Genomic DNA, 25,789 nt, shown 5'->3' with positions numbered 1-25,789 from the left:
TTGGGCGCACAGGCCGACGCTCCAACAGACTAAGCCACACCTGCCCGGGCAGCAGCAGTAGTTCTGACAGACAGCGTTGTTCTAGGAACTGGGGTGAGCTTTTTATACGCATCGTCTCAATTAATTCTGTCGTAGTTGAAGTCTTATTCGAGTTCTCCAAATGGCAGGACTGAGATACAGGGAGGTTAGAGGACTTGTCCAAAGTCACACAAAGGAAATGCATTTGATGTAGGTCAGTGTTGGAGAACAGATTCCAGCCCTAGCAACGTAGCCTGGGATTCCATGCCCTTAGCTGCTCCTTGATACTCTCTCTGGAGTTAGGAGCAGCTGCTTTTTTAAAAACAGGTGAGTGCCCAAGTTAACAGAAGAACAATGGTTTTAAATTTTACTAAAGTGTACACATGTTGGAAGGTATGCTTTTATTTTTTCATGTTACAGAGGTTTAAATTTGGGTCAAGGGGTACAAGTTTCAAGGAAGTTAGGTTTTATTCCAACTAAAGACATCATTTTATTTATTCAACACACAATTTAACTGCCGTGTATTCTGGGCACTGTGATTACCCTTGGAGATACCATGGCAAACAAACCAAACCCAAAAGATAAGTACTCTGAGAGAAATAAACTGAGGTGGGATAGAGATGGAAAAATATTGGCGAACCTACTTGATTTTTTATATTTATATTTTTTCATTCATTCGTTTTTTTAAAATCTTTATTGTTGAGAGTATCACAGATGTCCTCCCCTATTCTCCCCCCTGCCACCGACCATCCGGTTCCCCCATGCCCCAGACCTTCTCCACCCTATTGTCTGTGTTCATGAGCAATACATATATGCATATACTTTCTTTGGTTAATCCCAACCCCCCTTTCATCTGAGATTCGTCAGTATGTTTCATGTTTTCATGCCTCTGGCTCTATTTTATTCATAAACTTGTGTTTATTAGATTCCACATATAAGTGAGATAATGTGATACTTGTCTTTCTCTGACTGGCTTTTCCCACCTATATAATCATCTCCAGGTCCCTCCATGCTGTCTCAAAGGGTAAGAGATCCTTCTTTTTTACAGTTGCATAGTATTCCACTGTGTAGATGTACCACAGCTTTTTTATCCACTCATCTACTGATGGGCACTTGGGCTGTTTCCAGATCTTAGCTATTGTAAACTGTGCTGTTATGAACATAGGGGTGCATATATTCTTTGTGATTGGTGTTTCAGGATCCCTAGGATATATTCCTTGAAGTGGCGTCACTGGGTCAAATGGCAGTTCGATTTTTAATTTTTTGAGGAAACTCCACACTGTTTCCCACAGTAGCGACTCCAGTCTGCATTCCCACCAGCAGTGCACGAGGGTTCCTTTTTCTCCACATCCTCGCCAGCACTTGTTGTTTGTTGATTTATTGATGGTAGCCATTCTGGCAGGTGTGAGGTGGTATCCCATTGTTTTAATTTGCATCTCTCTGATGATTAGTGATGAACATTTTTTTCATATATCTCTTGGCCATTTGTATGTCCTCTTTAGAGAAATATCTATTCAAGTCCTTTGCCCTTTTTTTCAATTGGATTGTTTGTCTTCCTTTTGTTGAGTTGTATGAGTACTTTCTATATTTTTGAAATTAAGACCTTATCAGATCTGTCATTGGCAAATATGTCTTCCCATACAGGGTTCCCTTTTCATTTTGAGGATGGTTTCTTTTGCTGTGCAGCAGCTTTTAGTTTGATGTAGTCCCACTTTTTTATTTTTTCCTGCCTGCCTCTTCTTTCTCTCCTCTTGAGTACCTCACTATTTCACTGACCTTGTAGTTCATCTACTCACCTGGCTTGTTCTACCATGAAACCAAAAACATCCCTGCCATCCTAAGCTGCAGGTGAAAGGACTTTGGCAGTGTTGGTGCTGTGCAGTGAAAAGTACAGGCCGTTCTTTGCATTGTAGTGTAATGCTGTAAAAATGAAAGTGCAAGTGGAATCATGCGGAGTGGTCTCAATGATGAGAAAAATGTTAATTTAATGACTTAACACTTCTTGTCAGTGTTAAAAATTAAAAGCTCTCTTGTCGACTGTACTTGAGAAATGAAAAAATAGATGCTGTAATTTAAAACATGTAATACTCTCAACAATAAATATTTTTTTAAAAAAGATTTTGTTTCTTTGTAAAAAATGTATCAAAATAATTTGAGCAGTACTTATTGTCTAGTGATATAACTTATAATTCAGAACAAATATCTTTTTTATGCTTTGGCAGGTGTGTGTGTGTGTGTGTGTGTGTGTGTGTGTGTGTGTGTGTGTAGTGGCAGGGGAACAGGTGGTCTGCTGGCTTCAGGAGACAGCGGCCATAGGAAGGGCATTCCAGGTTGAGAGAAATCCAAGCAGGAACACAGAAATGAGAAGTTTCAAGACGTGTCAGGAGAGGCTCAGGTTCATTAGAGTGAAATGAAGCCTGACAGGTAGCTTAAAACCAGCCCATAGATCGAGGTTCTTAGTTCCCCTTACTGAGTGCCTATTTCATACCAAATGTAACCAGTGAGTTAGGATTTATTTTATGAGGGATTTTGAATAGTTTTACTTTTATATGTTTGCAATACTCATAGCCAAATTTGAACAATACAAAATTTAACAAGATAGTAAAAATTCTCTTCATCCTGAGTCTCTTTGCACAGAGGTAATAACTTTTAGCAATTTAGTGTGTCTGCTTCTGGACTTGTAACTACGCATATACAAAGAGTTACACATTTCTTTGAAAGGCAGGATGATATAGCATATATTGCTGCACAGCTGAGTTGATTAACTTAATCTAACACGTTTCTGTGCCAGTGAGTCCAATTGACCTCATTCTCTTAAAGGCTGTGTGGCAATACAGTACTCAGATATATGAACTGATCTAACAAGATTCCTGGATTTAGGTTATTTCTTGCTTTTTAGTTACGATGCTATAGTAAATATTCTTGTATATTTATGCATATCTGTGAGTGAAATATATAGAAATAAAATAGCTGGATCAAGGGTTTTATAATTTAAAATTGACATTTTACCAAATTGTCCTTCAGTAGGCTATAATAATTTGTTTCCCTTTATAGTGCCCATAACTATTTATATTTTTAATCTTTTCTAGTTTAATTGGGGAAATGTCTTAATTTGTTCTTATTGGGTCATTAATGATGGGAAAGCATCTTTTCATAACTTTGTTGGCCATTTATATTTTTCTTTTGGGAATTGCTTGATCCGGAGTTTTGCAATTTTTAAAAAATCTGCTGTACTTTTTTAAGGTTGACTTGTTGTACCCTCTAAAATATGGGTAGGAGCCCTTATAATCATTAATTCATACATTCTTCAAATAATTGAGTGCCTGCTGTGTGCTGGTGCTGGGAACATATTGATGAACATGACAGGTATGGATCTTACAGTGTAGTGGGACATACAGACAATAGTGGGATGCTCAGTTATAGAATTAAAATTGTGATCAGCCCTAACTAGTTTGGCTCAGTGGATAGAGTGTCAGCCTGCGGACTGAAGGGTCCCAGGTTCGATCCCAGTCAAGGGCATGTAACTTGGTTGCGGGCACATCCCCAGTAGCAGGTGTGCAGGAGGCAGCTGATCGATGTTTCTCTCTCATCGATGTTTCTAACTCTCTATCCCTCTCCCTTCCTGTCTGTAAAAAATCAATAAAATATATTTTTTAAAATTGTGATCAGTATTTGGAAACCAGGGGGTCTAATCCTAGACCTGGGGATTAGAGAACAGCTGTGTAAAGTCCAAGAAATGAGGAACATCAGATGACTTGGAGGAAAAGAGCTCCAGGTGGAGTTAGGGTGGAGAGGTAGAACTTCCAGAGCCTTACAGGATTTGTTCTTTGTCCTGAGGCTGGGGAGAGTTTGGAGGACTTACAGGCTGGACAGTGGCCAGATGAATTGAAGTTTGCATTGTACAAAGGTGACTGCCATCAGGGTGGAAGTGGCAAGGAGCACTGCAGGGCGATGCATGGGGAATGGGGAGGAGACAGATATCCAGGAAGCAGGAGCAGTGAACTACAAGCTTCAAGTCCTTGTGGAAGAAAACCCCAGAATGTCAAGGACAGATGTTTCCCAGAGAAGCCACGTTAATATTGGGGCGGGGGGCATTGGTTCTTCTTAGCTGAGGTTTAGGCCAGCGGCCTATGATGGTTTGCTTAGTTAAATTAGACAAGTGGTTTGGTTTTAGCACTGATTTTTCTGTTGTTGCGAAGCCTCCTTTTGAGAAATAAAGGTTTTATAGCAAGTAATTTTGACTTTTATCAACTCCCAGAGTAATTTCAAAGCACTAATTAGACACTTCTCTGCAGCCTGCCAGCACTTTTTGTGTTTTTTAACTTGAGGAAGAGTTGTGTATTTTATCTATATGATATCAAGGTCGCAATAAATTGTTATGCTGTACTAAGGCTTGCTGGTTGCCTGAATTTTGTTCTATATCTTTGGATTTTTGTTTAGTTCTTAAATTACCATTTTCAGTGTAAGCTACCATAAATCTTGAAACTAATCATTTGCCTGAGAACCTTTATGATAAATGATCAAAAATAAAACAAAATTCTCAGGCTAAAAAAATAAAATAATTTGGTAGAGTTTCTTGTAATTTAACTGATGTTGGCATGTATATTTTGTATATAATTATGAACAAAACAACACTGATGTAAAATTATAAGCACTACTAAAGTTTTTGTTTAAATCTTAAATATGTCGCAGTGTGGATAAATATATAGGTATTCTTCCTGCTTTCTGTTACCTGTTTGTTTGCATTGTTGTTTTTCAGTCTTATGAATTTAAATGCCATTTGAGCCTCAGAAGTTTAAAATCTGCAGAAGCAGTAACTTTTGATTTATGTTTCACTAGTAAGTAGATTGAATCTGGTCATTTTATTCTCAGCAGATAAGAATTCTGATGAAGGAGGATCAGAGATTCAATGCATGCAAAGTAGCCTAAGAGAGCAAAAGTGTAATTAACTTATTGATTACAATTGAGGTGTAGATAGCAAGCACTTTCTGAACCTTCTCCTAAGATTAAAGAAAAACTTGTAATGAAGTGCAGAATGTTCTTAAGGAATCCAGTCATATCATACATTCTCAGGAGAATTAGCTCTTGAGCTTTGAGAAAATAAAGAGGCAGGCAAGATATTTTATTTACATACTGAATTGTGTAAAATGTTTCAAAAATAAATGAGAAGAAGGTTGACTTTTTAAAACTTTTCTATGGTACTTATGAACCTTTTCCCATGACTTAGAAAAGGCTACCTTTTATCCAGAGAGAAATCCCATGTCATTTGTCATTCTTTTACTACCACATGTGATTCTCTGCCAGCACATCTCTGCTCTTTGGGGGACATCTTTTTAGGTCCTTCACAGAGGAGACTTTCATGGTCTTTGAGGTTCTGTTGTGTCTTTCAGGCCCATCATATAGGATAGTATTAATGTTTCGGGTAACGTGCTTTTCTAGTAGAAACTAATTTTTAATATTTACCTATGCTAGTTAATGATTGGATTTCCCATCAGAGCAATTTCTTTTTTCCAGTGATCTCTTGCAGTGGTTTTGTTGAGAGTGGTAAGTAGAGCAGAGTGTTTGCTGGGTGCAAGCTCCTGAGCATTTTGTAACCCAAAAGGTGGAAACAGCTGATCGTTTCAAACTTTGCCTGTATGTTGGAATAATACAAATTCTTCTTAGTCTACGTTTTGGAATATATAGGTTTTTAGTGGATATTTTAACCCTTTGAATAGGTAATATAGTCACGTGGTTCACACTTCACAAGATAGCAAAAGTTGACAATTCAGTGCAAGAATTCCTATGACGGAGCCACAGTGAGTTTCCTCTCCACCCTCTTCCATCTGCATAAACTGGTTTCCATACGCATCTTCATAGCATCCTTTTAGACCGTGTGTGTTGACCTTTCTTTGACACTGTGTTTGAGTTTATATTTTTTGAGTATCTTTTTGATTTGACTGAGGTGTAACCAGTCAAATACTCTCCATATGCTCCAAGTCCTCATGAGGGTTAAACTTTTTGAAGTGCAGCTTTCCATCCCTAAGCAACATGGTTTGCTTAGGGCCAGGTTTTAATGTCCTCTAGGAATTAGTTCTATTTCCCCCCATTTATTCACTTAATTAAAACATTTATCAAGGACTTTTCAAATATACACAAAATAGCAATCCTTAGATATGTGATTCTTAAAATAGGGATCTAGATTCACAAGACTCATTACCTGTTTAAAAATAGAAGTCTCAAAAAAAAAGGTCTTACTGCAGATTTACCACTCATTGTTAAGAAGACAAAAATATAACATTTGATCTGATATGGAAATATCTCCAAGATAAGTTAAGTGAAAAAAATAAGGTTCAGCAGAGTGTTTATTGTATACACCTTTTATTTTTTTAAAAAGGAAAATAAAATACATATTCACATTTACTTGTATACATCTAAAGTAACTTTGGAAGGATGCAATAAGAAAACCAAAGTAGGAACAGGGAAAGAGACTTTGAACCATGTGAAAGTATTAAAAATATAGCACAATAATGGTTGTTTCCCCAGGAAAATCTCTAGATTTAGGTAGCAGGTCTTTTGACAATACCAAATTTATTTAGAAATAAATTGTAAAATTCACTTTAAAGAGAAACGTTTATTTAAAAATTTACAATTTGAAAGTATAGTATAATAATGGTTGTTTCCCCCTGGAAAATCTCTAGATTTAGGGAGTAGGTCTTTTGACTGTGCCAAATAGTCCATGAACTGACAATTATGAGAAATATGCTTTAAAGACTACCTTCTTATCCCTACCCCCAAATGGCAGAGAGCTTATTTTATTGTAACCTATTTTCCCTTTTCTTCCCCCACCCTCTTTTTTTAAAGGCTGGTGGGGTAGCAGGTGTCTCTGTTGATTTGATATTATTTCCTCTGGATACCATTAAAACGAGGCTGCAAAGTCCCCAAGGATTTAATAAGGCTGGTGGTTTTCATGGAATATATGCTGGCGTTCCTTCTGCTGCTATTGGATCCTTTCCTAATGGTAAAAATTGTATGGGTATTCTCCTGCTATAAAGCCACGATAATAGGATTATTTTCAGAATGGTGGGTGGTGGTACTACATATAGAATTTCTTACTTGTTGGGACTTCTGAATTTGTTTTCCATTCATTAACCAATTATTTTAATCAGCTGTAGATCCCATTACACTGTATTTATAATAGAAAAAATATGAGTAATCTTTTAAAAATGGTTTTTGTTGTTAACATTTCCACTTAGAATCCTTAAAGTGTTCTAACATTAATTGTGATGCCTTAGAGCAGTTTCTCAACCTTGCCTGCACATTGAAATCTCTCGAGAAGTTTTAAGAATTACTGATGCCTGTGTCACACCCAGAAGTTTAATTGGTCTGGGCTTTGCAAGGTTTTAGTAGCTTCCCAGGTGATTCCAGTGCGAAGGTGAGTTTAATAGCTGCTGCCTCGGAGAGTCTTCTGAAGCTGATGAATCTAAGAGGCATTACACCTTTTTTGTCTTCACGGAATTGCTCTTAGCTGATGCAACCAATTCTGCTAACCTCCTCGATACTCTCCTCCCAGTGTCTTGCTAAAGTCACATTATATGATGTATGGCCTCTTATTCTAGAATCAATATCATCTGTTTTACTTAATCCACTTGTTGGTATACTGTACTTTTTTCAGATATTTACCTCATTTTAATTGTTTATTGATATTTTGTGTGGCATTGGAAAGCAACCAAGCAAACAAAAAAATCACCACCACCACACACAATTATAGAACCTCTGCTGTAGGAGATTCTTAAATCCTGGGGTTCGATTTCTTTTTTCTCAAGATAATTTATGAGAAATTCTTTCAGGTTCACTTGACATTTAACTGTCCATCTGTGTCCCCACGTGAGCACAGCATTCACATAGAGGTTTGTGGTGCACTGTGCACAGTGTTTTGGTCCCTTTGTTTCTTTCTTTCCTCTTCCCCTTGCTCCATCAGTCCTGAGACAGCAAACTGTTTTGAGATTACCCTTGAGTTTTTATTTGTCGCGGTGCCTTCAGTAATTGATTATAGCATGTCATTGTTGAGCACCCAGGCAATGATAACTGTGTGTGTGGGCGGGGGGCAGGTTCCTAAATTTGACCACATTGCAGCCCTGTGATCGCCTGGGCCGATTTTGTGAAGTCCTGTTGCCTGTGTCCTGCTTCCAGTGATCTTGATTTAATTGATGGGCTGTGACCTGGGAGTTGGAAGTTTAAATTAAAAAAAAAAAAATCTCCAGGTGGTTTAATAAGCAGACAAATTTGGGAATCTTTGAACAAGGGAATTGAAAGGCATATGTTACTAAGTACCTATTACTAGGTCCCTATCTTTTGTTCGTCAGTTTTTGTTTTTAATCCTCACCGGAGGATATGTTTAGAGAGAGGGAGGGAGAGGGAGAGAGAGAAACATGTGAGAGAGGAAAACATCAATGGGCTGCCTCCCGTATGCGCCCTGACTGGGGATCTAATCCAAAACCTAGGCATGTGCCTTGACTGGGAATCAAACCTGAAACCTTTTAGTGCATGGGATGATGCTCCAACCAACCAAGCCACCTGGCCAGGGCTGTTACCATTTTTATGGTATCTCCATCATTGTCCTAAAGATGTCTTTTCCTTACAGATTGCACCTAGGAATCACTGTTGGTAGGTGTAGCATGGTCCATAGCAGCCGTGGGCAAACTACGGCCCGCCGGCCGGATCCGGCCCGTTTGAAATAAATAAAACTAAAAAAAAAAAAAAGACCGTACCCTTTTATGTAATGATGTTTACTTTGAATTTATATTAGTTCACACAAACACTCCATCCATGCTTTTGTTCCGGCCCTCCGGTCCAGGTTAAGAACCCATTGTGGCCCTCGAGTCAAAAAGTTTGCCCACCCCTGGTCCATAGTCTGCAGGGCACATGGTGCTCCATTCATCTCACAGCACTGGTTTAGATTCTTGCCATCAGGAGTTTACGTACAGAATGTGGTTTCAAATTTGTGTGTGTGTGATAAAGTGGTGCTCTTGCCAGGCCCCTTTATTTTTTATTTTTTCCATCCACAGAACATCATTGGATAGGAGATGCTGCCTAAATAGTGTCAGAGTTTCAGAAATGGTCTTTTTGGTTTTCTGTAAATTGTTGATGAATTGAAATTTTCTCTGTGGCACTTTTTTTTTTTTCCTGTTGTTTTTGGTTCAAGTCCTAGTCTGAGTAATATTCAGTGGTGTTGGGGGCAAGTTTCTCAGCCAGGGACTTGATCCCTCTGGGTGTAGGAAATTGGAACAATACACGGGTGACAGTAGGTAAGTGGGACATGCATTATTATGAACAAAGTAGCCCAAAACTGGCTCATCAGTGGCAACTTATATACACGCTCAAACAAAAGAGGCCTCCTGCCAATTAGTGCAGCTCGTGCTACATTAACATAAGCAGGGCATATAAGGGTGCGCTGGCGCAGTAGTATATTGCTCCTGCTGAGTCATTGCCCTCGTGCATGTGTAGGGCAAAGGGGCCTTTAACATGGTAATACTGCTGTGTCCTTGGCTGCTCGCATGCGTATGGTGAGTAGGCCTTGAACCTCCAGTGGATTCTGGTCAGGGCCTGGCAAGTGGCTGTAGCCTTTTTTTGAGAAGGTATTCTGCAGGGGTGAGTTGTTGGGGACGGAGGGGACTGAAGGTCGAAAGAGGAGACAAAAAGACCTGATTATGGATTCCTACTCCCTTTAGAAGGGAATGTAGAAAACCCATAGCAGTGGTTTTTTTGTTTTGCTTGTTTTGTTTTTTAAGAGCTGCAAGAGGCTGTAGATATCAGGTAGCCCACCCACTCTTCTTTGTTGTAACTTGCCTAGAGCCTCATTTGGAAGCTTATTTTGCCATCATTTCCAATTGGCAAGGGCTTTCTTGGGTGTCACCCAGGAGACTTTGGGCTTACATTTCTAAAGGACTTGGTCTATCATAAAAGTAGCAATATGGTCTGACCAGGTGGAGGTGGTTAGCCATTAAAACCTGAAACTTTTAGCAGTCTTTCTCCCTTCTCCCAGAGGCGGTGGGAGGGTGGATTGTGTAGCAGGTGGAGGAGCTGTTCCAGTTGTATTTTAATGAGTGGGCTAAAGGAGTGAGTGTGTCTCCTTAGGAACCACCAATGGAAACAGGGACCTGTGTTGACTACATAAAACTGCTTTCATGGGTCTTTGCTCTTCAGGGGACAGGCGCTTCCATTGATGTGCGTTAGTTACCAGCCTGAGGAGTGTTGACAACAATAAAGCTTCACTATCAAACTCCTTTCCTGTGTGTTTCAGACTTTAATGTGACATGTTCAGATGTCTTTCAAAAGATGAATTTGTCTTTCATTTATTTTCTGTGCCTTATCTTTTGTGACAGTGATGAACATGCTTTGGTTTGCAATACATGGCAGGCCGTAAAGCCTCTGCAGCTAGATCAGTGCATGGTGATAGGAGTAGCTGTTGGAGATTTTGATTTCCAGTTTTAATTGTTTCCTTGATGTAAAGTGGGTTGATGTAGTAAAAAGTATCCATGGTTATTTTGAATAAACAGCAATAAAATATCATTAGATGTTTTATTTAGTTAAGGTTTATGTTTGTAATTTTAACCTGTCTATACTGATTATTTTATGTTTGTATAGGGATATTTTATCCCTTTCTAGAAAGCTTACTAAAAATGTCAAGTGATTTGTTAGTACAAAATGGTAAATACTAGGTTATCTATGAGGCTCCTTTGGGGCAGGTATCATGTCTTCTGCATTTTCATAAGTCCAGGGTCGGGCATATAATATGGGTTTGGTAAATTCTGCAAAAGTGAGGAGAGTAGGGAAAGAATATGTGTTTATTATTTTTATCTTGTTATGTCATAATTTATTAACAAAAGTTGTAATTTTTTTGACAAACGTATTTGCTGACTTTGTGAAAGACTGGCTTGTTTAAATTTCAGCTGCTGCCTTTTTTATCACCTATGATTATGTGAAATGGTTTTTGCACACTGATTCATCTTCACATTTGATGCCTGTGAAGCACATGTTGGCTGCCTCTGCTGGAGAAGTGGTAAGTAATGTATATAAAATACTTCAGAAATATAATTATGCATGTATCTTCATATATGCACAGTCTCTATACAGATATTACTTTATTTTTTAATGAAATAAAAAAGACAGTATTTTTTAAGCTATGAAAGTTATTCATTTTAATAAACGTAAATAGGTTAAACATAATAATTAAAAAATAGAATCTAGATAGGATGAAAGAAAAATTCAGCTGTGTGCTATATGCAAGAGACAGACCTGAAACAGAAAGAGTAAAATTAAAGAGGGAAGAAAACATCCATGTAAATTGTGGTGGCTTTGTATTATGTCAACATAGAACTGAGCTGAAACTCTTTTTCCCAGAACTCCCTTTCCAGGACGGTTCCAGGTTAGGCTGACCACAGGAAACATTTGTACAAGAGGTGTAAGGCGGAAGTGAAGCAGATGTGTTTATGCTCGGAAGGTTGGTGTAGGGTCAGGGGTGCTTGCACTTCATACACCTCCTCACTGACCTGGGGACTCAGGCAGCCGCTGTAGCTCCCTTAGCTTCTCTGCATTCTGAGTCCAGAGGTGTGGGCGCTGTGGTGAGGGTGGCAGCTTGTACTGCAGGTCACTCTCATCAACTCAGAGACAATGTGAGTTTGTCCTGTTTGTCCTGGATTTCCCCTCTTTCCTTCCTGATCCCCTGCCCTGTGACTTCTGTCCCAACACTACACATAGGAGTTACAGTTCTACATAAACTGCTTACCCAGCTCCCGCAGTTACTGTTCACATTCCTATAACCTCCATTCTTATCAGTCATAGTGGTTCTACTTCTGATCCACCCTGCCTGATACAGAGCTACTAACTGGAAGAGCTGATAGAATAATGTTAATACCAGACAAAAAAGGCTGAAAGCAAAAACCAAAGAGAACATTGTGTAATGATACAAGGAACAGTTCTCCTGAGAGATGTAATGAACCAGAACCTGGACTAAATAGCCCAGGCTCAAAATATAAAACAAGAATTTCCAGAATTATAAGGAGAAATGATTAAAAATGTAATCTACCTATCAACACAACAGCAAGATTGATCTAATAGCTATGTATAGAGCTCTGCACCTAACAAAGATTATTAATTTTTATGAAGTATACTTGGAATATTAATTAAAATGTATAACCCAGTAGTTCACAAGCAACTTAAAACAAATAGTGTAGAGACAATATCATTAAATCATTTGGTTGCTGATTATAATGAAGTAAAATTGGAAAGCAATGATAGATAATCTGTCCATCCCTACCATGGGCTTACAAAACTATCTGACCTTCTCTCTCATAAATAATTCATGAGCCAAAAAAAGAAATGATAATATAAGAGATAAAATATTTATAATTACAAAATAATTCAGGGTTATTTTTTCCTAAACTAACACAGAGGAGAAGGGAGCCAATAACATTTTCCCACTTTCCTCACCCACTTACCTTTCTCTCAGCCCTGCTGCCCAATACTAAGGGACAACCTCTGTTAGAATTGTCTCCATTCATAAATTTCTGTTCTTTACTATTGTTGTCTTTAAAACACACAGTCTCGTGTTTATGCTGCCCCAGCCTTGTGGGTAGGAGTGGACAACAAAGTGGAGAGAAAGGGTCTCCTTTATGAACCTTTTGTTATTTTATCAAGTAACTTTTTTTTTTTCTGTTTTGGAAAGTAGTGGTATAAATTAATGTTAGAAAATTTGGAAAGTGAATCAGTTTTTATAGCATTTACATGAAAAGTAATTATATATTACTAGAGGCCTGGTGCACAAAAATTTGTGCACTCGGGGGCAGGGGGGGGGGTCTCTCAGCCCGGCCTGTGCCCTCTCGCAGTCTGGGACCCCTCAGGGGATGACCACCTGCTGGCTTAGGCCCGCTCCCCGGGGGATTGGGCCTAAGATGGCAATCAGACATCCCTCTGGCAGCCCAGCAGCCCTCGGGGGATGTCCACTTGCCAGCGGGGAGCAGGCCTAAACTGCAGTCGGACATCCTTAGCGCTGCTGAGGAGGCAGGAGAGGCTCCCACCACCACCGCTGTACTGGCAGCCATCAGCCTGGCTTGTGGCTGAGCAGAGCTCCTCCCGTGTGAGAGTGCCCTGACCACCAGAGGGCAGCTCCTGCATTGAGCATCTGCCCCTGGTGGTCAGTGTGTGTCATAGTGACCAGTCATTCCCAGTCCTTCTGCTGTTAGGGTCAGTTTGCATATTACCCTTTTACTATATAGGATAGAGGCCTGGTGCATGGGTGGGGGCCGGCTGGTTTGCCCTGAAGGGTGTCCCGGATCAGGGTGGGGGTCCCGCTTGGGTGCCTGGCCAGCCTGGATGAGGGGATGATGGCTGTTTGCAGCTGGTCACACCCCCTTCAGGGTGGGGGTCCCCACTGGGGTGCCTGGCCAGTCTGGGTGAGGGGCTGAGGGCCGTTTTCAGGCTGGCGGGTGACTGAAGCTCCCAGCCTCTCCTTTTTTTCTGTTTTTCTTTTTTTTTTTTTTTATTCTGGGATTTATTTACCTTCTATGGCTGTCACTGGAGCTGAAAGCTGGCTCCAGCTCTGAGGCCTGGCTCCAGCTCTGAGGCTGCAGCTGGCTGAAAGCAGGTATCTGGGTTTGTTTAGGTTCTATAATTGAAACACTGTTGCCATCACTGCCGCTCTAAGCTCTGAGGCTGAAGCTGGCTGAAAGCAGGTTTCTGGAGCTTGTTTAGCCTCTATATTTGCAACATAGTTGCTTAGACTGCAGCTCAGAGGCCGGCAGCGGCAGGCGGGGAACCTTGGCTTCCTCCATCACTGGAGCAAGCAAGCCTCCTGTTCACTTCAGCTGCCTGGCTGCCGGCCGCCATCTTGGTTGGCAGTTAATTTGCATATCACCCTGATTAGCCAATGGGAAGCGTGTCGGAGGTACGGTTAATTACCATGTTTGTCTATTATTAGATAGGATAGTTTTGTTTTCTATGCATTATTTTCCTTTAGAAAATTTGGATGAAAATCTATAAACTTTTGTAATAGAACTTTTTTCACTTGAGAATATAGAGAATAGAGATGATGAAAAGAGAGAGAGATCCTGACTGAAAAGTAAAAGTAAATACTAACTTTAAGAAGACAATTAAAAAAATAACAGCTTTATTGAGGTACAATTTACATACGCTATGATTTACCCATTTAAAGTTTAATTCACTGGTTTTTAGTATATTTGCAGAATTGTGCAACCATCATCACAGTTTTGGAACATTTTCATCACCCCAAATGGAAACCCTGTTCCCATTAACAGTCACTCTCCTTTCCCCAACCTTCCCGGCCCGAGGCAGCCACTCATCTATTTTTTGTCTTTGTGGATTTGCCTATTCTGGCCATTTCATAGAAATGGAATCCTACAGTATGCACAAGGGTTCTCTTTTCTCCACATCTGCACCAATACTTGTTATTTCTTGTCTTTTTGTTAATAACTATAAAATCTAGAAAGGTGAAAGAAATTATCCTGAGAGACATTAAGATTACTGAAGTGCTTTAAATAAAATTTCCTTTTGCCACTGGTTTAAAAATGATTTTGTAGAATCCAAGTTAACCTTAGATTAAAAATAATTGCCTTCATAATTAACTGCAGTTATAAAAGTGGTAGACTAACATATATTCATTTTTTAAAAGCAAATAACATAAAGTAGTAGTTCTTTTTATAAGCTGAAGACCCCTTTAGGAATCTAAAGAAACCTATGGCTATTCTTCCAGTAAAGTGGACATGTGGACATTTGCATAACATTTCTGGGGATTTTCAGTTCTTCATATTCTTACTCAAAGTAAGCACTGCATTGCTTGAATGCTATCTGAAAATTAGCTTAAACTGTAAGTTGAAAGCAGTTTATACTTAATTTAAAAATCTTTTAACCTGTTATCCTTGGTTTAAATTTTTGTACTATTGTAGTGAAATTAGAATCTCATTACATGCAGTTATTTTTTTTTTGAGTGCATGTACGTTCTAAAGAATAGCAAATCATATATGAGCATTTCAGTGTCTTAGGTCGTGAAAATTCTGTACTTATGACACTTTTTGCGTCTATTTTAGAATTTCATGCTGCTTAGATTAAAGTTAAATACATTTTCACAAATTCAGTATTTGGCTTACATTTTAATATGTTGCTGAGAGCAAGCAGCAAAAATAACTGGGCCACTTATTTCATTTCATGTAGGGCCATCTTGCCTGAAAGCTAGTTTGCAATGTTGAAGGACAGACTTTCCTATCTCTCTCTTAGAATTACAAAAAAAGTATTTAAACTGATATGATGAGGTAGGTCAAATGAGAACTGTTAGATTATTCATGTTAATGATACATCTTTTCATTTGTAGACAATGCTGTATATTCTAATACTTTAATATCTGTAACTGACTATTTTTTTTAATCCTCTCCTGAAGATATTTTTTTTTCCATTGGTTTTTGGAGTGGAAGGGAGGGAGAGAGGGGAAGAGAGAGAGAAACATCTATGTGAGAGAGACCCATCGAATGGTTGCCTCCCTCACTCGCCCCAAATGACTGGGGATGGGGATTGAAACCGCACCCCAGGTATGTGCCCTTGATGGAGTGTTGGTGCATGGGCTGACACTCTAATCATTGAGCCACACCGGCCAGGGCTGTAACTGACTTCTTTAAAATATGGAAGTTCACTCATACAACTTAACAAAAGGAAGATAAACAACCCAATCAAAAAATGGGCAACGGACCTAAATAGATACTTTTCGAAAGAGGACATAAGGAAGGCTAAGAGACATATGAAGACATGCTCAAAGTCACTAATAATCCTCGAGATGCAAATCAAAACAACAATGAGGTACCATCTCACACCTGTCAGAATGGCTATCATCAACAAATCAACAAATGACAAGGGCTGGCGAGGATGTGGAGAAAAAGGAACCCTCGTGCACTACTGGTGGGAATGCAAACTGGTGCAGCCACTGTGGAGAACAGTATGGAGTTTCCTCAAAAAACTAAAAATGGAACTCCCATTTGACCCAGTGATCCCACTTCTAGGACTATATCCCAAGAAACTAGAAACACCAATCAGAAAGGATATATGCACCCCTATGTTCATAGCAGCACAATTTACCATAGCTAAGATTTGGAAACAGCCTAAGTGCCCATCAGCAAATGAGTGGATTAAAAAACTTTGGTACATCTACACCAGTGATTCCCAAAGTGGGCGCTACCGCCCCCTGGTAGGCGCTGCAGCGATCCAGGGGGCGGTGATGGCCACAGGTGCATTTGGGGGCGATGAGTAACTGCTATTAAAATTTAAAAAAAATTAATTTCCAGGGGCTGAGTAATATTTTTTCTGGAAAGGGGGCGGTAGGCCAAATAAGTTTGGGAACCACTGATCTACACAATGGAATACTATGCTGCTGTAAAAAAGAAGGAATTCTTACCATTTGCAACAGCATGGATGGAACTGGAGAGCATTATGCTAAGCGAAATAAGCCAGACAGAGAAAGATAAATATCACATGATTTCACTCATTTGTGGAATATAATGAACAACATAAACATGAACAAAAACAGATCCAGAGACAGAGAAGCATCAATCAGACCATCAAACCTCAGAGGGAAGGTAGGGAAAGTGTAGGGGTAAGGAGGATAGATCAACCAAAGGACTTGTATGCATGCATATACGCCTAACCAATGGACACAGACACCAGGGGGGTGAGGGCATGAGTTGGGGGTGAGAGGGCATTGGGGGGGATAAGGACACATGTGTAATACCTTAATCAATAAAGAAGAAAAAAAGTATGGAAGCTCTTGTAATATTCTGAATGTGAACTGCTGGACAAAGGAGGTGCTGTAAGTAGACTTTAGTTGGGAGACAAGTATTATAAGAGTGGAAATATACAATTCTAGGACATTCTTATCTTTATTAGGTCTTTTATGGTTTCCATTGTTCCTTTGGTAGTGAGGCCTGATGTCAGATGCCTTTTGATAGTTTTTGTGATGCCTGGAGAAATTTAAGTGGAGAATTTATCAGCAGTAGGTATATAGATTAACTTCATAGGTGAAACATCTCTTGATGTTGACTTTTGAATGATTTTAAATTTAGTTATGGTTTAATATGCTGGAAAGATTGTCAAGTGTAGGAAGTTTGTGGAAATGTTGGTTCTGAGGCTCTAATTATCTTTGAACTTTCTTTAAAAACTTCTCAAAGCCATTCAATAAACAGTTTTCTCAGTAAATGCTTGAGGAATGTATATACTACTTTCCTATTTCAATAACTTATTTTGGTCTCACAGAGCATAAACTTTTTGTTTCAGATTCATACAAGTGTGGTTGCAAAAGCAAGAGAAAGAAATGGGTGAATTTAGGAGAAACGAATTTTCTTAGGTAAAATAAAGTGAACTAGAAAACAAAAAAGTGTAGCTGTCAGTGGTCAGAGAGGTATAGAGATGTTTGGTCATTGCTGTGTAGTCCACTTACTTGGATATAGGATTGTCTGTTACACATTTCTTAGAAACAATATTTTATGAGTGTGTCCACGACTACTTTGATGTAGTAACTATAAGTTTGTGAAGGAAACTTAGAAGCAGAAGCCCTACCCTCCTAACCATTCTCTGTAGCAGCAGCTTGATTAAAACTTAATGACAGAATCAGTAAAACTATAATTACAACCTCCCACCTGATGTTTGTAATTTGGAATACAGTAAAATGGATCAAATAAGACTTAATATGTAACAACAGTAAGAAGAGTCCCATTTGTGCCATTTTTATTAAGAAGTTTGCTATACCAAATCTCTAAATCCCTACCTCAATTATTTTACAGTTCACTTTTCATCAGACACAGAAAAAGCCCTGTACAAAGCAGAATCTAATTAGACCAGAATGGTCAGGCAGGTTTACTCTAATACAGTGATGGCGAACCTTTTGAGCTTGGTATGTCAGCATTTTGAAAAACCCCAACTTAACTCTGGTGCCGTGTCACATGTAGAAATTTTTTGATATTTGCAGCCATAGTAAAACAAAGATTTATATTTTTGATATTTATTTTATATATTTAAATGCCATTTAACGAAGAAAAATCAACCAAAAAAATGAGTTTGCGTGTCACCTCTGACACGTGTGTCATAGGTTCGCCATCACTGCTCTAATACAACAGATGCTATAACATTACAATGGTAGTGATTTTTTTTTTAAGGCTTTAGAATTTGACTTTTCCCTGGTCTTATCCAGCTTTCGGCCTTAGTTCATGTTGTGTGGAGAAATGAAAGAATATTGAAATTTCTTTGCAGCCAAAGCAGCCTTTGTGAATTTAATGTGTGCATGGGTGACATGGGTGGATATCCTCGCACACGTAGATGCTGGTAGGTGGTTCTTTCCAGTCCCATTCTGGTTGGGGTATGAGGAAGCAGGAAGTACATTATACCATGTTTTGCAAATGCTTCTCTGCCAGCCTCTCACAGACTTCTGCAGGTGTGACCCAAGGAGCACCTACTTTAGCATCAATTGTGTGCACAGCTGGTTACAAGTGAAGGTTTTTGGAGATGGCACCAGGGGCCCTCCATTTTTAAACAAGATTCTGAGATGACTGGTGCTCACTGATACTTCAGGACTATAGAACAATTTAATTTATACCCCAGAGTAACTATTTTCACAGAATTGGCTCGGCAGTCAATTATTGTAGTAGGTGCAGGACACGAGGAAGCCTACAAACATCTAGTGTGACAGATAACCTGGCTGGCTTTGAGGGTGGCAGTATACTCAGACATGAAGTGCATGTTGTTGGACCAGCTCTGACTTTTCTTCAAGGCCATGCCTAGAAGAGCCGGGAGACCGAAGGCAACTTATGTTACCATTTAGCTGCTCTAGGTCTGAGGGTGTGGACCTCGTTTGTTCGCAATTGATTGGGGAGTGTCAACATGTCGTTTGTTGCGGCTCATCGCAGAATTGGCTGTCTGCAGGACTGGCTGCATTCAGCTGTCTGTCAGGAGGCTGCCTGGAGAACTGGCTGCATTGGTGCTGTCCGCTAGGAGGCTGCCTGCAGGACTGGCTGCATTGTGCTGTCCATCAGAGGCTGCCTGGAGGACTGGCTGCATTGTGCTGTCCGCCAGGAGGCTGCCTGCAGGACTGGCTGCATTGTGCTGTCTGTCAGGAGGCTGCCTGGAGGACTGGCTGCATTGTGCTGTCGGTCAGGAGGCTGCCTGCAGGACTGGCTGCATTGTGCTGTCCTTTAGGAGGCTGTCTGGAAGACTAGCTGCATTGTGCTGTCCGTCAGGAGGCTTCCTGGAGGACTGGCTGCATTGGTGCTGTCTGGAGGACTGGCTGCATTGTGCTGTCTGTCAGGAGGCTGCCTGCAGGACTGGCTGCATTGTGCTGTCCGTCAGAAGGCTGCCTGGAGGACTGGCTGCATTGGTGCTGTCCGTCATGCTGCCTGGAGGACCGGCTGCATTGGTGCTGTCTGGAGGCTGCTTGGAGGACTTGCAGTTGTGGTGATGCTTGGCCACACTTGTTTGGTTGTAGTTGGGTTGTAGGCAGTTAGGTGAGGCTGTGCTGGCTGCCCTGCGGTGCAGTGTGGCTATTTGCTCATGATGCTCACGGCATGCAGCAGCGGGACTGCTGGTGTTGGAAGATGGATGGGAGCGGAGTTGCAGATTGTGCTCGGGATTTGTTGTCTGGTTAGAAGCTGAGAGCGACCTGTCAGACACCCAACCACACTCCCATGGCACTTTCTTGTGATGCATTGCAGGACGTGCCTGTGTGGAGGGCCTTTGCCCGGGCTCCTGTGTGCTTGTCAGTGTGCCTGGGAACCTTTTCTCTTCAGGACATTAAGTACATAAGACAGACAGACTTTTAAATGTTTTATTAAAAACCCTAAACTAAGAATTACACAAAACTTTATCTCAGAAAGAAAGAATAATCCGCTTTCCATTGCCGTCTTCACAGCCTTTGCTTTTTAGACTCTTTCCTCCCGGCCTCTTCGATTCCTTTTCCGGGGGCTGCTTTGTTTAGCTCCATAGTTTCCTCCCCACTGTGTGCCCGCACAGTGGTGCGGATTTAGGCCCAAACCCTTCTGATGCTCCAGGCATTGAGGAGCAAGGACAAGAGAAGACACACCTTTAAGAGGCTTGTAGTCTAGTGGTGGAGATGGACATGTAGCGGGTAAGGACACCCGCGTGTCCCGGGTGTTTTGAGAAAAGTAAGGACAAGGTACAGTGAGAGCCCAAAGGGAAAGGAGCGGCCGCTGGATAAGTGGGCCTCGTGGAGCCGCTGATCCTTGAACTGCACTTAGAACATGACTGTTGGGTGTTGGTGCTTCCTGTTCTAAGTGGAGCCCAGGTGTGGCTGGGTCCTTAGGAAATGAGGTGGGCGGGGTGGTTGGGAACAGCTGGAGGCCCCTGTCTGCTGTGGTGAAGAGTTTGGCTGTTATCCCTTGAAGGGCTGAGCAGAAGAGCACCATTTGTTGGCGTTTAGGAGCATCCTCTGGCAGCGGAGTGGAGGTGGACGAGGTGTGGAGAGGAGGCTGTCCCAGAAATCCCCAGAACCATCAGAGGGCCAGAGCCTCCGCCAAGGCAGGGGCAGGGGGTGCAGAGGGAGGAGGTGAGTTCAAGAGATGTTAAGGAGGTAGAATTGGCAAAAAAGATGGTCGTTTTCTTTCCAAAGCTTCCAGCAGCATTGTTTCAGTGTTGTTTTCTTTCCAAAGCTTCCAGCAGCATTGCTTCAGTGTGTATTTCATGGCGGATGCTGTTAGAATGCTGTGTGTCGTGCTCATGCTTAAACTCCAGCGGGTCTTAAAGTTCAGCCGTCTGAGCCTGAATGAGCATGCAGACAGGCGGGGAGAAGGCAGGGCCTGGGAGAGGTCAGGCCGACGTGACCCTGGGTGCGGATGACTTGACTGTTCAGTCAAGTCCAAGCAGGGAGGTCTGATGAAGGGCCAGTGACCCCCCCCCCCCCCCATCTCTCCAGTTTCTTAGTTTCTTGAGGATCCTCTGACGCATTTCAGATGGTGGTCTGTTCTTGGGCTTTCTGTCTTTCTGTGAGGGACTACCGTATGCAGCATTTGTTCAGATGGTGTTGATTCGTGAGCTAGGAAGGTGCATTTCACTGATTATCCTAGTAAGTTGGTGGACTAGAGGCAAAGGACACTGCGCTGGCTTCTTATTTAAGAGCAGTATCAGTTTATGAGCCGCAATGAAGTTCAGCTTTTATAAAAACAATGAAATGAAAGTGATTTTCATGTGAGATGAAGAAGGCGAAGAAACCAGTTCAAGCCACAGGAGTGTTTCTTGGTCAGTGATTGCCACCACATTGTAAATCAGCGGTTCTCAACCTGTGGGTCGTGATCCCTTTGGGGGTTGAATGACCCTTTCACAGGGGTCGTCTAAGACCATCAGAAAACACATATATAATTGCATATTGTTTTTGTGATTCATCACTATGCTTTAATTATGTTCAATTTCTAACAATGAAATTGCGGGTCACCACAACATGAGGAACTGTATTAAAGGGTCGTGGCATTAGGAAGGTTGAGAACCACTGTTGTAAATGGAAAACCTGACTACTTCTCTCCAAGCACCAAACTACTGAAGTTAGGATTTGCTACTTTTGTGTGTGTCTGCGCTTTGTCAGTGACAAACCTTTGTTTTTTAAGAGTAGGGGTCTTGGTAGCATAATGAATTGAATGTCACTGTCAGATTGCTTTGATTTGTGATTATATACTGTCAGCCTTAAAATTAAACAACAAAGGTTATCGAGCAGCAAATGAGATTATTTGGGAATAGCTGAGGAATTGCAATTTCAGGGCATGAAAGCTATGGTGAACCATAGGCAATTCCGAAGAGACAATGGAGTGGTCAGCTTATATTGGGTTCTAGGAGGAAATTGGGGAAGTTTTTTTTTTTTCATTTAAAAAAAGTTTAATTAAATTTATTGAAGTTACATTGGTTAATAACATTATATAAGTTTCAGGTGTACAACTCTGTAATGCATCATCTGACTATTACATTGTGTGCTCACCACCCAGAGTCTAGTCTCCTGTCACCATATATTTGACTCCCTTTACCCTCTTCCCTTCTGGACCACCATGCTGTTGTCTGTTGATGAGTTTGTTTGTTTATATGTTGCTTTCTATTTTATATCCCACATATGAGTGAAATCATATAGTTTTTATCCTTTTCCATCTGACTTGATTCACTTAACATGATAATAATACTTTCAAGGTCCAACCATGTTGTCACAAATGTCAGTATTTGATCATTTTTTTTATGACTGATTAGTATTCCATTGTGTATATGTTCCACATCTTTATCCAATCATCCATCAAAGGACACTTAGGTTATTTTCATGTTTTGGTTATTGTGAATAATTCTTCAGTGAACACAGGGCTACATATATCTTTATGAGTAAATGTTTTCAAATTTTCTGTTTAGACTAGAGGCCCGGTGCATGACACTCGTGCACTTGCGGGGGATGGGGGAGGTCCTTCACCCTGGCCTGTGCCCTCTTGCAGTCTTGGACCCCTTGGGGGATGTCCGCCTGCCAGCTTAGGCCTGATCCCTGTGAGGAGCAGGCCTAAGCTGGCAGGCAGACATCCTTAGCGCTGCCGCGGAGGCAGGAGAGGCTCCCGCCACCACCACTGCACTCACCAGCCGTGAGCCCGGCACAGGGCTTCTGGCTGAGCGGCATGTCCCCTGTGGGAGCGCACTGACCACCAAGGGGCAGATCCTGCATTGAGTGTCTGCCCCCTGGTGGTCAGTGCATGTCATAGCGACCAGTCATTCTGCCGTTCGGTCGATTTGCATATTAGCCTTTTATTATATAGGATACCCAGAAGAGGGATTGTTGGGTCATATGGTAGTTCTAAATTTTTTCAGGAACCTCCATACTGTTTTCCATCAAGGCTGTACCAATTTACAATCCTACCAGCAGTGTACGAAGGTTCCCTTTTCTCCACACCCTCTCCCATACTTGTTATTTCTTGTCTTATTCGATAATAGCTTTTCTAACAGCTGTGAGGTGGTATCATTGTGGTTTTGATTTGCATTTTTCTTATAGCTAGTGAGGTTGAGCATCTTTTCATATATCTGTTGGGCAATGGTATGTCTTCTTGGGAAAAGTGTCTGTCCAGGTCTTCTGCCCATTTTTAAATTGGACTTTTTTGTTGTTGAGTTGTATGAATTCCTTGTATATTTTGGATTTTAAGCCTTTTATTAGATGTATCATTTGCAAGTATCCTCTCTCATTCAGTTGGTTGCCTTTTTGTTTTGTTGATGTTTTCTTTTGCTGTGCAAAGGTTTTTAGTTTGGTATAATTCCATTTATTTATTTTTGCTTTTACTTCCCTTGCGTTTGGGGTCAAATTCATGGCTCATTTCTGTTAAGGAAGGATACAAAAGTGAAAAAAAAAAGCCATCTGAGGCTTACCTCTTGGGATATGTAAAATTACATGAACAACTTTTAGGCACAGAGCCTAATAGACAATGTAATTGTTTTTCTTGAGAAGATACTAACTTTCGGTTTGGATTATCAAGACATTAGTCTTGTTAGGCAAGAGACTAATACCTACAAATTTAATTTTTTCTTATGCCTATTGGCTATTTGTATACATGGAAAGCATCTTATAAGGAAGAAAGGTGTGAGGAATTTATGTCCCCATATCAGTGGATAAAATTTAAGCCCCAAGGAAGGTATATTAGGATTGATAAATGCTTTTTCTAGTTTTATTAACAACTATGATTCCATTTATAACCAGAAGATGGCAGAATTGGCACACAGATGAACTGCTCAGTTACAGGGTTTCAGTTTTAAATGGTGGTGTAGAAAGATATATTAGGTATTCTTAATTTGGTAGCTTGCTTTCTAGAAAGAATTTTGGGAATTACACAAGAAATGTGGGATAAAATGCCAGTAAGTAAACTGTGCATTTCAAAAAATCTTCAGAGTGTCTGAGGTCTCTCTCTTTCAATAATTTGCCACATTGAGTTTACTCTGCAAAGTCTAAAGCAGCTTTTTACCCTGAAACCTGTTTCTGTTGACCTTATTATAGTTTTACCTGTGTAATAATTAAGAATTGGCTGATATTAAACCTTGAATGTTTAAGTTCATTAGATGTGTATACTAGTAAATATGATATACCTTTTATGAAAAACAGTTCTGGAGATGCTAATCAAAGATTTCATTTTCATCCTTGCTCCCTAAGCCAAGTAGCTCTCTGACCTTCAGTAACTTCTACAATCTCAGATTGATCTAATCTAATAAAAGGGTAATATGCAAATTAACCACTCCGTCACAAAGATGGGGTGCCCACATAGTGTCCCGCGCCCTGGCCTCGGAGGGAGGGAGAGCGTCTGGGCAGGCAGCACACCCCCAACCCAGCAGACACAACGCAGGGCTGGGGGGTGTGCTCCTAGCGGCTGCCGTGTGGCTCGGAGCACGCCCCCACCCCAGTGGACACAACTCGGGGGGGGCTCTGACTGCTCATTGGCTAAGCTCCCTGTACGCTGCCACTCATAGTGTTCTTGGTAACTTGGGCAATAAGAATCCAAGAAGGTGCCCTAACCGGTTTGGCTCAGTGAATAGAGCATCGGCCTGCGGACTGAAAGGTCCGAGGTTCGATTCCGGCCAAGGGCATGTACCTTGGTTGCAGGCACATCCCCAGTAGGAGGTGTGCAGGAGGCAGCTGATCAATGTTTCTCTCTCATTGATGTTTCTAACTCTCTATCCCTCTCCCTTCCTCTCTGAGAAAAATCAATAAAATATATTAAAAAAAAAAAAGAATCCAAGAAGGTGATCTAGGGTTTTCCCATCACACTCCTGGAGGTAAAAACTAAGGTCCACTGTTGGAGGGACTAAAAAATGTCATCGCCTGCCCTAGCCGTTTGGGCTCAGTGGATAGAGCTTCGGCTTGCTGACCACAGGGTCCAGGTTTGATTTTGATCAAAGGCATGTACCTAGGTTGCAGGCTCCTCCCTGGCCGGGCCCAGGTCAGGGCTTATGCAGGAGGCAACCAATCGAAGTGTCCCTCTCATATTGATCTTTCTCTCTGTCTTTCCCTCTCTCTTCCAAGTTCTCTAAAAATCAATAGAAACATATCCTCAGGTGAGGATAAAAAAAAAAAATGTCATATCCTATGAAAGACACATTTTGAAAATGCCTAAATAAAGTTGTCATTTTTTCATGGTGAAGGGACTGGAGTCCATGTTGATGAAAACACCTTGGCGGCTGCGGCAGCTGGCAGTGGCAGCAGCAGCGGGGTGATGGGGCTGGCGCCTTCCCCTGATCAGCCCGGTCACCTCCCGCAGAAGGAGGCCAGACTGCGGCTTAGGCCTGCTCCCCATGGGATGGTAGGACATCCCCTGATGGCTTCCAGTCTGTGAGAAGGGGCAGACTGGGCTGAACGACCCCTCCCCCCCCCCACCCCCCCCAGTGCATGAATTTCCTGCACCGGCCTCTAGTCTATATATATAAAAAAACAGCGACCAGAATGCCATAACAACCAGAACAACCAGTCGCTATGACACCCATTGCAGCCAGCAAACCAGCCCGATCAGGGGGTGGGGCTGACCAGCCAACCTCCTGCAGCCCCACCCCCCACCAGCGCCGCCCTTGATCTCCATCCCTACCCCAATAGGAGGCAAGGACAGCCAGGCAACCTCCTGCAGCCCCTCCCCCAGGCTGGCCCTGTCCCCTGTGGGCCCCCCCCCAACCCCGATTGGCCCACAGCCCCTTCCCCCAGCCAACTCCGCCCTTGATCAGCCCCCCTAACCAATCGGGGGTGGGACTGGCG

General features: G+C 41.5%; 1 protein-coding gene across 8 annotated transcripts in view; it reads left to right on the top strand.

Moving 5' to 3' along the window:
• The window catches only part of SLC25A26 (solute carrier family 25 member 26), a 214,697-nt gene that overhangs the window by 72,762 nt on the left and 116,146 nt on the right, over positions 1–25,789 (top strand). For 6 of the 8 annotated variants that reach the window (XM_023754039.1, XM_023754038.1, XM_006089019.3 and 3 more), the window contains 2 exons: positions 6,862–7,018; positions 10,950–11,059. The exons of 1 other annotated variant lie outside the window; for it this stretch is intronic. In XM_023754039.1, coding sequence (XP_023609807.1) covers positions 6,862–7,018; positions 10,950–11,059 — 267 coding nt within the window. The remainder of the gene's footprint in view (positions 1–6,861; positions 7,019–10,949; positions 11,060–25,789) is intronic. One more of the 8 variants, XM_006089020.3, reaches the window with a different exon arrangement.

Source organism: Myotis lucifugus, unplaced genomic scaffold (assembly GCF_000147115.1).
Source record: "Myotis lucifugus unplaced genomic scaffold, Myoluc2.0 scaffold_55, whole genome shotgun sequence".
NCBI lineage: Eukaryota > Metazoa > Chordata > Mammalia > Chiroptera > Vespertilionidae > Myotis > Myotis lucifugus.
Note: the sequence above shows the minus strand (reverse complement) of the source record. Positions and strands in the feature narration are given on the sequence as shown.